Consider the following 12,802-nt stretch of genomic DNA (forward strand, 5'->3'; position numbering starts at 1 on the left):
CTTTCATGTTTTACGTAGAGGTAGATTACGTCATATACTCACCGGTTTATATTCAGAAAACCTTGGTTCGCCATCAACGAAAAAGTGTAGCAAGAACAGGACCAGAACCACTGGATAATAGATCATGTAAGAGACATATGAGTATGTTACCTCGGTCTGAAAAATTTTAATTCATTCATGCTGGGGTGCATTTTCATATCCTCGGCACATGCTGTATACAACGAATATTTTCAAACAAAAAAGAAAATATGAAAAACTCTAAAGTTTGAATTAGAATTATTACTTATGACAGAACTTACCGATTGATTATGTCCACGTATTATACTTCTGTACTGGACGGCCCCGCACAAAGCAAGTAAGAACCAGAACAGGAAAAGTAATCCAGATGTCCGCATTCCATATTTCCTATTGTATAAAAGTAGCACTAACGCCATAGCCTGGTGCATAGAAATCGAATATAAATGGTAGAATAAAGGTTAAAAATATGACCTGCTATGTTAGGGTCTTTCTTTCCAAAATAAGGGGTAACAGACATAAAGTCATTTTTTGTAATACACTTTGCCGATAAACAGTACAAACTACTGCAAAGTTATGCTTTTAGTTTTAGAAGATGTATATAATTTTCAAGGACATGCTCGATCAAAATGTATGTCATACGATTTTTATATTTATCATTGTCAGCTGCAAGTAATATTTCAGCATTGAAATTCCAAACCTTGTTATAAAGTACGAATGATTTCACACAGAGTGTAATTTCATTCTCCCATATCCATTATTTATATATTCATATACGTCCCAGTTATTACCAATCTACCATTAGAATGATAGTGATACGCGTTTGTTTTATTATAAACAAAGATACTTACAAAACTGATGAGCTTGATAAGCGGGGTGCAATAATCCACGCTGTAAACTGTTTCACCATTGGCCTGAGAATAGATTGCATAGCCAAGATCAGCTATCGAAAGTATGACTAACAGAGAAGTTAGTAATAGTTTAGATATAAGTATCCATGTAAACGGTATGTTCCTTCTTTTGCTACTTAAGATGTAGTAAGTTTCCATTGAACAAAATGTCCAGAGAAATACACAAGGCGTCCATACTAATACTGTTTTTTGAAAGCATTCTGTGAGATCTGGATTGTCTGTATACCACGTCACGTTTAGATCCTGAAATAAATATTACGCATCATTGTATTTGTCTCACATTCTGAATTGAATGAATTGAAGAAAGAATAAATTAACAAAACATCGCTCTAATGAGCCAAGAGATTCCCATGCATGGGTAGCATAGAAAATGAAGGCTTATTCATATGCTACCAGATCAAATTTGTAAGAGTACACGAAGCCACAATTTTCAAAATTAGTTTATGGTAGATACAGGCAGTGTAACAAACTAGTAGAGTTAAACAAGAGAAAGAATGTAAGAAATACATAAAGAGACGTTTCAGGACGAATGATGTACAAAGTACATGTCATTCCTGTATAACTTATAGATCAAAAAGTGGAGTGTTGTGGGTTTGATAGCATAAAATTCCAAGCGATCCATACGTCGTGATAATTTTTTTCGCTATCGGAGTTAGACTGCAGGTGATAAAACATTTGGAAACTGTTGGAGTGTCAGAGAGAAAACTAGAGACTGCAAATTATTGAAACACTAAATTAGTAACATCAGCATTATGAAACATTGTAAAAAAAAATACTATTTTGCAATTTAAAAAACATGAAAACGTCGTGCTTCATCATGATCTACTGAATTTCAGACAGTTCTAACGTTACCCTGCAAAATAACAATATTTCCTAAACATGCATCGTTACAATACCATTACTAATTTCAGCTTCATGAATTGTTAAATTTGAAAGGGTACGAAAAAAAAAAAAATAAAATAAAAAAAACCCGGTAAGCACTACACTGTGGATGCATGTGTAGAGATAGATGTGAAGAAGCAAAAAAATAAATAAAAGAAATTACTAAAACAGTAAAATTTAAATAGATATTAGACTGGGCCAAAAAAAAACGAAGAATTTTTTTTTTAATGGTACTGTAAAAACATTGTTCATGACGACAAATAAAAATTATCCTGAAAGTTTGAGCCTTTAATATTAATATTAAGGGGTGCATCGTTACAGCTATTGATTTTTTAACAGTTACCGCATTTTTTTACCCAAAATCCGTCAATTATCAATCTGAAAAATTTTATCAATCCAAATTTCTGAAGGAAATTAAATTTCCTACAAAAAAGCTCTCTTACTAAATGGACGTATATCGAGCCGTTTCCTTGTAATCGTGCCTTAAACATTGATTTGTTTTTTCAAATTTTTGTTGGAATTTATGATTTTTGTAATTACCAGAAAAATCAATATTTTCATAGATCAAACCATTATTTTTGTGGGAAATTTGATACTCTACAAAAATGGTCTCTTAACATTTTTCATGAAATTCACTCCTTTAAAAGTTATTCGACATTGAAATCACTTTTAAATACAATTTCAATGCTCTACAAAAAAGGTCTCTTAACATTTTTCATGAAATTCACTCCTTGAAAAGTTATTCGACATTGAAATTACTTATGAATACAATTTTAATGCTCTAAAAAAAAGGTCTCTTAACATTTTTCATAAAATTCACTCCTTTAGAAGTTAGTAGACACTCAGATTACTTTTGAATACAATTTCAATGTCGAATAACTTTTAAAGGAATGAATTTCATGAAAAATGTTAAGAGACCTTTTTTGTAGAGCATCAAATTTCCCACAAAAATAATGGTTTGATTCTATGAAAATATTGATTTTTCTGGTAATTCCAAAAATAAAAAATTCAAACAAAAATTTGAAAAAACAAATCATTGTTTAAGGCACAATTACAAGGAAACGGCTCGATCTACGTCCATTTAGTAAGAGAGCTTTTTTGTAGGAAATTTAATTTCCTTCAAAAATATGGATTGATAAAATTTTTCAGATTGATAATTGACGGATTTTGGGTAAAAAAAATGCGGTAACTGTTAAAAAATCAATAGCTGTAACGATACACCCCTTAATATTAATATTAAAGGCTCAAACTTTCAGGATAATTTTTATTTGTCGTCATGAACAATGTTTTTACAGTACCATTAAAAAAAAAAATTCTTCGTTTTTTTTGGCCCAGTCTAATAGATATATTGACATTGTATTGAATTGAGAAATATTTTATAACTATGAATTTCTGAACATGAGATCAAAATGAATACGAAACACAAATTCCGTTTGAAAGGAAGTTTAATCGATTGTGACAGTTAATAAATGTCGTTTGAATTAGTTTAAAAAAATTAGCAAATAGTTCTCATTCTCATGTTGGCCAGAAGATTCATGTCGACCAATTCATAATAAACACTGGCCATTTTAATGTGAGAACTGACAATGATTGGATTGTGCCAACGGGGAATCCCAATCAATGGAAAGCGTTAACAAGCAATCTGTGCGATGATCAGTCAAAAAAAGCTATAGTTTCGGAGTTTCAGCAGATCGCGATGCTTTATGAACCAAGGCCTTCAAATGAAGTCATAATATACAATAAATGTAACAAGTAAAAGATTATATCGGCCGTTTAACGAATCTAGTTTTGCTCTTCCTATTTTGAAACACCATGCGGTACCTTCACAAGCGACTAGTTTTTGTACTTTTAATTAAATCACTCTTATTACGGTGAATTCTTAAATAAATAACATGAATAGTCAATGAAATCAGAGTACAAATTACGATTTAACACAATTTCAAATGATATAACATCTAATTTGACTTTAACGTTTTGTATTTCGGTCATACAAGACACGACCTTTGACAAGTGCTAATATTCAATGAAACAAAAGACACAGAACGTCCAAGATCTAAATTAATGAATATAAATTAAATCAGTGTAAATATGTATAGATTAGAAGCAAAAAAAAAAAAAATTAAACAAAAAAAAAAAGAGTACTTTGCTACTTGCCGCAACTAGAGATAGCCAGAAAGGAAGATTAAAAAGACAATGAGTGGATCATATAATGATATGGATAGAAGAGTGGATGTGTAAGTACAATGTATGTAAGTGGATGCATAAGTGAGGTTAAAGGACCCGTTTAGAAAGTCCATAATCTCAAATTTGTTGAATAACACACTGGGCTGTGTACGGATGGCGCGTTATGATGTAATCTTACTAGTAATAACCGGTGTCCGTTAGCCGAAAAACACATTGAGAAAGTGTTTCGATAAAAACGCTGTAAATATACGAAATGTTGTATTCCATTTAAAGTACTTACCCAAAACGCAGAGCCACAAAAGTTGTCCATCGAATGGTTTGACATGATGCCACATTTACTCCTAAGCCAGACGTTAACGGCGAAATTTACGTCGTTGTAACCTTACCATTCGTCCCTCTCGTCTATTCTGCAAAGCACAAAAATATTAACGTTTTAATTAATGAACTTGATCCTACACACCACAATGCGGGCTATCGTCATTGCTGATTGCACATGTCATACACAAGGGGGACGGGGACTACCGTTGCTAACCAATTCGATAGGAGAAAGTGTGCTTGGTGTGCTTGGCGTTCCGCGAATAACGCTGACAATAGAGATGGCGTACTCACTTCGCATATGCACACTTAAGGGTGTGTTCCAATATTGACTCCCAGTCACTCCCAGTGCTTTCAACAATCTCTTATCTTTTTTGCTCTGTCTCTGTGCTAGGGAGTTTTTAGCGCTGCCGGTTATTTTCGGAACACACCTTAGGCTTTGCCCAACGAATCGTCGCGGCAAGTGGTTTTCAAATTTTGGCCGATTTCTTTTTATGTGAATTTTCTGACACAAGTCGACACTAAGTGATTTTATCGGTCGGATCTAACGGAATAAGCGGGTTAATGAAACCCCCTTTATTAAATTCCCGGTCAACGTTCTGTTTACGTAAATTTCACCTTCGCGAGTTCACTGTATTCAAATACTTACATTTTCTGTTCTGCCGACCGAGATGCCTGATTACAAGTACACGATACTAGCGGCACGTTGCGGCTCCATTCGCGAATATTTTCAAATATTTCTCGTGGGAAAACTATTGGACAATATAACCATATACTCACGGAACTTTTTTGTAGACCTCATCGAGACCTTGAAAACTCCTAAACATAAAATTCCTCTATCTGTAGAGTTTGGTCAGCATTCGCATCATCGTGTTCAGACTCGGCTTACAAATATCGTTATATCTACAAATCTATTGATCTGCTCGAAGCGAAATATAGCCTAAAACCTGATCGGACGTTGTAGCTATTCGTAGAAAAAAAACAATCAAAATCAATTCGGTAGTTCTGGAGTTATAAGCTAATATACGGACGGACGGACAAGTCGAGAGACGTTGATTTCTATCGTACATATTACAGAGAAAAAGAGAAGAGAAGAGAAGAAGAAGAAAAGAGATTAATAATTGATACTTGATGTATACATACGGCTCGTATATTCAAATAAAACTACTTCATATCATCTCACTTTGTGCTGATTACAATCCGCTTTCCCCTCCACTCTTCCTATTCCTATCAGTGAACAAGCGAATGTTAAAGTTATTTCGATTATACTTTAGGAGTCGTATATTTCTAAAATTACGGAAGACTTATAATTCTTATTCGAAAACAATTAATTGCGTTGTCGATAGACCTAATAGATAAAGAAATCCTTATAATTGCATTATCAACATGTCACTGCAATCGTTGCAGGCAATTCTTGATTAATTTCAAAATAAAAAAAACTTTTTACACAATACAATAATCGGCGACTATTGTCTGCAAAATTACGTACGTGTAATTTAAAAAACAAAGATCCCCTGACTGTCGAATTTATCAAAATAATCAAATACAATCCCGGATACTGAAAAATAAGTAATAACAGTCACAGTTTCTTTCTCTGTCATAATAAAGAACTGTAGTTGATTTGTAGCTGTATCTGGTTCATACATAACATTACAGAAAGGTGATATCGAATACTCTGCGATACTGCGAAATTAAATCAAATAGGTCAATACTCAATGATATACATAATATGTGTGTAGTTGTTTATACCTTAGAATAAGTGTTCCAGGGGCGTGTTATTTTCTCGTCGTTTGTATTAAATCACATTTAAAAATAACCGAGTTATTCATTTACATATGCGGTTTACAGATATCATGGCCGTCGTCTTCGGTAAGACTGGGGGAAAATTTTTGTAACGTGTTACAGTTTAATTGCCGAACTTAGCGCAGGTATAAACTCTAACTGATGATTACTAAAAACGTACAACAGTTGATTATCCCGGAACGCAGGTCTTCCCTGGTGAAAATGATTTCTAAGATTTTCTACGAATTTTTGAGGAAATTGAGACATTTCGTAAAATTCTGTACAAAAAATTGTTCTCGTACAAAATTGTAAATATATATAGTTTCGAATAAAAAGTTGTAGATTTTCATGAAAGTTTGTATTTTTTCAGTAAAAAACTTACAAGATACAACAATTTTTTACGAAAATGAACAATTATTTACAAAAAACTATATGCATGTTTACAATTTTGTACAAAACAATACCAAATATTCCAATTTCTGTAAAAATCGGAAAATTTGAAGAAAAAAACAAAAAAAAAAAACCAACAACAATACGATAAACTAATTACTTTTCGCCTGTCAAGTAAATACCGGCAACACACGAGTTCTCATATAATAATAGAGAAGACGCTTCCCATTTCAAGACAATCATTAATTTAGACCGCGTTCATTGCTATGCGGCCCTCGGGACAACAATTGTCAATTTAACCCACAAATTGACTCTGAATGAAATGTTGCACACGCAAAGTGAACACAAGGAATCAACTGTGTGCACGTATAATACAGTGACGCAACCACGTGTTCATCAGTGTCGATTCCACTTGACAGTGGACACGTGGTACTACATACGTACTGCTATTGCTATGAATACGAGTTCGCGTAATAATTCTGATACATTTCTTTGTTTTTTTTAACGTTAACTGTCATCAGATTCGAAAATTATTGCATCATATACATATAACACTTACGCGGCCAGTCCGTTGAACTAGAAAAGTCGTTGAATGTTTCGAGAATATACATACTTTTACACACAGTTTATAGATATACTGTTTTTGTAATTCTCTGGTAGAGTAAAAACAGAGTTTTCCTTAGGACAATTTACGCTGAAAAATACACTCTTTTATATTAAAAATAAAAAAAATAAAAAAATAAATAATACTGAATGATGGCAAAAAAAAAACTGTTTTACTATTACTGTTAACTGGTTTCCTATTATTCTAACTTTTTTTTTATAAATCACGCCCTAGTTTTGACTCGTTTTCTAGATATGCGATATTTTGTCTAATATCTCAAATCTTGTATGTGTAATTCCGCTGATAAAAACACACACACACTTGAAAATGATTAAAATTAAATTCAAATGATTTAGAGGATATGTGATGGTTGTTTGTTACAGCAGAACGAATCCATGTATAATTACACATCACAATATAACTTCATTCCGGTTACACTGAGAATGATATTTTTCCGAATAACATTAAAAATATAGAAGTAAAGTTTATGACCGCTGCATAGATGCAGAGTATGAAGAATGATTCACAGTTTTGTACATTATGTATAGTCCGTCCAATTGCTGCAACTGTGACACAACAATTACTAACCATGGTAACGAAGTAGGAAAAATTGTATACCTGAAAGCGTGAAAAAACACTTGTTCTACAATGCTTGAAAAATAATAAGACCGTTGGAATTACATGCAATCATAGAGTACACACGATATTACCCACAGTATAAATACTGTGAGGTATTATATTCCGTTATCAAGTGTGAAAAAATACGTGGAGGTATGTACAGTACATGTAGCATAACGCGATATGGTTCCACAATATTTTATCAGAAAAAATGCATAAACATTGTACATATGTACAGCAGCTTGGCTGATGACAAGAGATAAGATTAATCCGCATTTTGCTTGTCATGCTCAACGCGTATTGCCTCATATATGATGTTGAGTTACATGCAAGGAAATGTTTGACCGTTATTTCATACACTGAGAGAAATTTTTAATTCCGGTTACCGCTCAGTCTTTAGCTATTTTCATTTTTTACCACAATCGAAAAATATAGTTCTAGGTACAAAATGAAAATTAGTTTTCCAGCTGTTACCAGAAAGTCTAGTATCCGTTACTGTTCTTTCTCATTACGATCACTGTTACTATATTTTCTTGCAACTGTTGCAAAAATTTAATGCTTGTGCAGCAATAAATTTATGTTAAGTCCTTATTCAACTAAAAAAATAGAGTATAAATAAACGAATAAACTGATTTTGCGTTACAAGTACCAAAAAAGGATCGGTAATAGTGCAAAATGGTTCGGCGTACCTCGTTTTTCGTATTTCCATCAATATTCAAACAGTTTTTTTTAACCATACCTGTTTACTGAATTTTTCTAGTAACTAAATCTAATCACGAGGACTAGGGTTTGCATATTACGAAAATATGCTAGCTAGTGTGAATACTAGTTCGAACACATTCCTTGTACCCTTCAACAAGTAGGTACTTTCACTAGCTAGCTGAAAAAAAAAATGACATTTATCGAGTAATTGTAAGACACGTGGTTCAATACGAAATGAATTAATGTTGCTTCCTGAAATCAATATCGCCACCTCATGTTTCCAAGAGTTTAACGACACGTACGGACGCAGAGATTAATTAGGTGGATTTTATGATATTCGAATGAGATTTCGATACCACAGACCTGTGCAGTGGATCGATCGATGCAGTTCTAATTCTGAAACACCTTACGTCGCAAAATATGTAAACGCACGCTTGTAACAAACCATTTATACAAGCCATGCCATTGCCACACCGCACGAACAGCAGTATACGAAGTTGAATACTGTCCCCATTTGCCCCCAATAAGCTACCCTATCGCATGACGGAGAGAGGTATAAAAGCCAACTGTATCGAATTACATTATGCTCCGATTTTTTAAAATAAAATTATCGTTGTTACGATGTCAGATTTACTCAGTATATACTCGTTGGAAAATTATTCAGTGTATGAATTTCAAACCTATTATGTAATATGCGTTCGACCGAATTCGAATTTCCTTGGGTATGACACAGTATAATCGATTGTCTGCATGGTACCCGTTTTCAAACTACTAAAACAGATGGCTCATAGCGTCGAAAGTTGACGTATCCCTAGACACGGTAAATATTGGAATTTCTAATTTCTAAAAAGAATTTGTCAAGATTCGTAATTGTAACGATCATTGTCGCGGACTTTTAACCCCGTTAGCAAACTACAAGTTTCCGGACGCTTCTTATCGTTAAAATGTATATTGTTCGAGACAACAAAGGAAGCATATAACAATGATTCCCGTTAGAGTTAAAATAAACTGTATGATCGTAAGCCTGGAGCTTGATTCGCTTCAACTATTATCAGTCATGCTGTATTCGAGCAAGCCTGCGTACTTGTTGTTCACGATTTGAACCCGCATTCACAATTGTTTCATCTTTTTAATTGCAATGTGCATCTGATATAAATAATTTCTGTTGCCATTCTGATCAATGTATTTCATTAATCTAAGTGATTCGGAATAAATTGTTCAAAGTCTGATACACTGGTATTTTTTTCTGATATTTAGTAAACTATTTTTTAAATAAATCAATAATAAACTACAATTGTTCACCACAAAAACCACATTGCATCCGCAATTAAACGTATATGTGTTTCGTATTATATGTACTTTGAAATATATATTATTCATGATAAAGGTACGAGGAATCGGAATAATCAATAAAAATGAATTGGCACAGATTATAAATTGTAGATAGGTAGATGGGTAGGTATATTTAAACAATTGAAGTATATTAAATTGATGACCGTTAAAGTTTTCGTTATAAATCATCGGAAATATGATATTTCGGCGATAAACTCAACAGAGGATCTATTCGATCGTCAAGTTTTTTCATATGTGAACTGTAATGTTGTATTTTATATAAATCATGGAAAAACGAGTAATCCGTGGGATATTTCTTATCAGTTATGATATTGCTATACACACACAATGGGGCAAGATAAAATTTTGCGTAAATACGTGATACTGCACTTTACGTACCAACGATATCTGTGCCTCCGAAAAATGATTAACAAGTATCGCGTGGACTGAAAATCATTCGGAAGTATTTTTACGATTTATAGATACTTGTAACAAAATGTAAGCCGTGTGCTAAATCCGATCGATAAAAAAAATGTATAATACAACTTACCGCTCCTTCGCACAAACACTGTATAATTACAGTCTCGGCACTTCAGCGGCGGAATAAAATCGCTATATCCGAAGAAGTTTGATAAAAACGTAAAGAGGGATTTACAAGAAAGAATTACACTATAAATATATGTGCGCAACTTCAATGTAATAATACACGTTCGGTACATATTACATATTGTGTTATGGTTTTACTCTGAACTTTGAAGATAAAATCCTCAGGATTGTACCGTTATTTACGAATATATAAACTGTGGTGTAGGATAAATCAGGCACAGTTCAATATATCCCTGGGTTAATAATTTCAACGCAATCCCGAGTCTAAAATTTGTCAAGCACTGAACTGAGCTTTAAAGGTTTTTTTTTTTTTCTTCACTTACGTGCTGGGTTTTAATCCGCAGTGTACTCAACGTTTCGTAATTCGCGAAAGATTGTCGATAACTTTTTATAATATCATTGGGTAAACTAAAATTTGTTGCCATGTGTATTGAGCACAGATGTTCTTAATTCGGTATAACTTTGCACGCTTGAATTATCGCACGAGTTCGTTAGAGCCGCGCCAAGCCGCTCGTTCGCTGGCTGTTCACCGACTAACAATGAATACATTGACTATCGTCACTCGACACTAATTGTACAAGGAGGGATATATCCGTCAGTGAATGTACCGTACGCAACAAGTCGCGGTAGCGATCAATGTGAAATTCGAACGTTACGTTGATCATTTGTCAATATCCGTGTTTCTGCAGGCGCGTCCGAGAAATATATGTGCAATGGACAAATAATTGTAGTATCCATAAATTTGATTCTAAATAAATAAATAACCAAAATACGTTGAATCTTTCTTCATAAAATCATTACTCTGTGTACCAAAAATAAATTATAGCTTATTATATCCAGTATTTTCGCAGGATTAATTAATGATTGGTCTCCGTAAGTCGGTTTTCAGATTTAAATATACTAGCTGTTTATAATAGTGTATTTTAACAGCGCGATTGATATGAGAGGTAATGGAGCATTGAACTAAACGATTGTCATATATACACCGAACCGATATATTGTATTTGTGAGATGTCAATGATTTCATAACATTACCGACATAAAAATCTTTAAAGATTTGTACGTTCGTCGTCTGTTACGCTGTAAATGATTTCGAATTGAATCAAATTAAAAGGAATCACCTCATTCACTTCATTCATCGGAAGATTAGCGCCTTTCCCGTTTTTGTTATTCATCGGTTTACGATTACAACATAGCTCCTACCTCATCAGATCACGTGATGATCATATACGTTACTTTGATGGATAAAAAATTTTAAAAATCAATTGTCACAGAGTTGAGGTAGATTTCAAAGGACAGGCAACCAATAATTTAAATCCCGTTTTCTTTTGTAATAATCGATAGTCAGAATATATTGAGAGTTTCTCTTTTCGTATACAGGAAATGAAAGAAGCTGTATCTACACTAATTTCCCGGCAATTAGTTGTTGATGCGTGCAGCCTACAGCGCGACTGTGTTTATACAATATACTATCTATGATGTGATGCGATAAAGTTTTGCAGCAGAGTCTCAACTCGCACGTAAATATAGAATTATAGCAGTACTGTAAATCTGTTGGTGAAATTACAGCTGTTTCACGGTTTGTAATCTTGATGCAAAGTCGCCAAGGTTGATACAAATATACAAATAAAATTCCTAAATTAAATATGTTCGGCTATTTTAGTATTATAATCATGTTTGCGTCATCACTCGCGTTATGTCACGAACAAGTATAAATTAATACCTGTTGCTGACATGAATTAGTTTAAAACGGCGATTCTGCTAGGCGGATAAATAGAGATCCCGTTAGTCGTCGGACCGTTGAGAATGACTTGCAATTATTGTCAACGAACGGGGCATTCTCTTTTTGCTACTTTATTGGAACAACTGTGATTGTTTACAATTGTTCTCGGGCATATCAGCTCTCCTGACAACGAAGAAACCCCCGAATTCACGAACGTCCGTTAAACACTATAACGACCCGTTATAATCTTTTATTTTCGCTGTTATTTATACCTTATGAAACGTATAATAACCAGCGTGAATTTGACAGTCAACAACAATAACGACAGAAAATTATAATGGGCCGTCATATATTAAGCCCGCTAAACGTGTGAATTTAACAGTCAACAACAATAAAAATTGCCTTGTAAATAATAGATAATTTTTTCAAGCTGCGGCACTCCATTTGCGCAAAAATCAGTCGTTATTATACACTAGAAGGTTACAATACATCAATTTTGCCTCGTAAAGTGCAAAATTTGTATGCATACATAAAGATGTTTGATTATGTACGTAAACATAGGTATGAAGTATAGATGTATAATTGTTAGAAGACGTGGTTCTTATGAAGTGAAGACCATTCACAATATGCCCAACGGCAAGGTCAAGAAAAGAAGACAATTCAATAGAAGGATCTTCGCCTTGTTGAGTCACACGGACAACTTTTGGCGAGTCTTAACATACGTTACACATCCGATAT

At 33.6% G+C, this 12,802-nt stretch overlaps 1 protein-coding gene across 12 annotated transcripts in view; it reads right to left on the bottom strand.

The window, feature by feature from the left end:
• LOC124301561 (multidrug resistance-associated protein 1) overlaps window positions 1–10,882 on the bottom strand; it is a 29,976-nt gene extending 19,094 nt beyond the window's left edge. For 10 of the 12 annotated variants that reach the window (XM_046756771.1, XM_046756765.1, XM_046756772.1 and 7 more), the window contains exons 1-5: window positions 10,665–10,882; window positions 4,273–4,399; window positions 867–1,169; window positions 300–437; window positions 43–156 (exon numbers count right to left, since the gene is read on the bottom strand). In XM_046756771.1, coding sequence (XP_046612727.1) covers window positions 43–156; window positions 300–437; window positions 867–1,169; window positions 4,273–4,317 — 600 coding nt within the window. In that variant the 5' untranslated portion in view covers window positions 4,318–4,399; window positions 10,665–10,882. Of the gene's footprint in view, window positions 1–42; window positions 157–299; window positions 438–866; window positions 1,170–4,272; window positions 4,400–4,524; window positions 4,544–10,285; window positions 10,348–10,664 lie in introns of those variants that run through there. The other 2 variants (XM_046756761.1, XM_046756762.1) reach the window with 2 other exon arrangements.
• Window positions 10,883–12,802: the final 1,920 nt, after the last annotated feature.

This window comes from Neodiprion virginianus, chromosome 3 (assembly GCF_021901495.1).
Source record: "Neodiprion virginianus isolate iyNeoVirg1 chromosome 3, iyNeoVirg1.1, whole genome shotgun sequence".
Taxonomy (NCBI): Eukaryota; Metazoa; Arthropoda; class Insecta; order Hymenoptera; family Diprionidae; genus Neodiprion; species Neodiprion virginianus.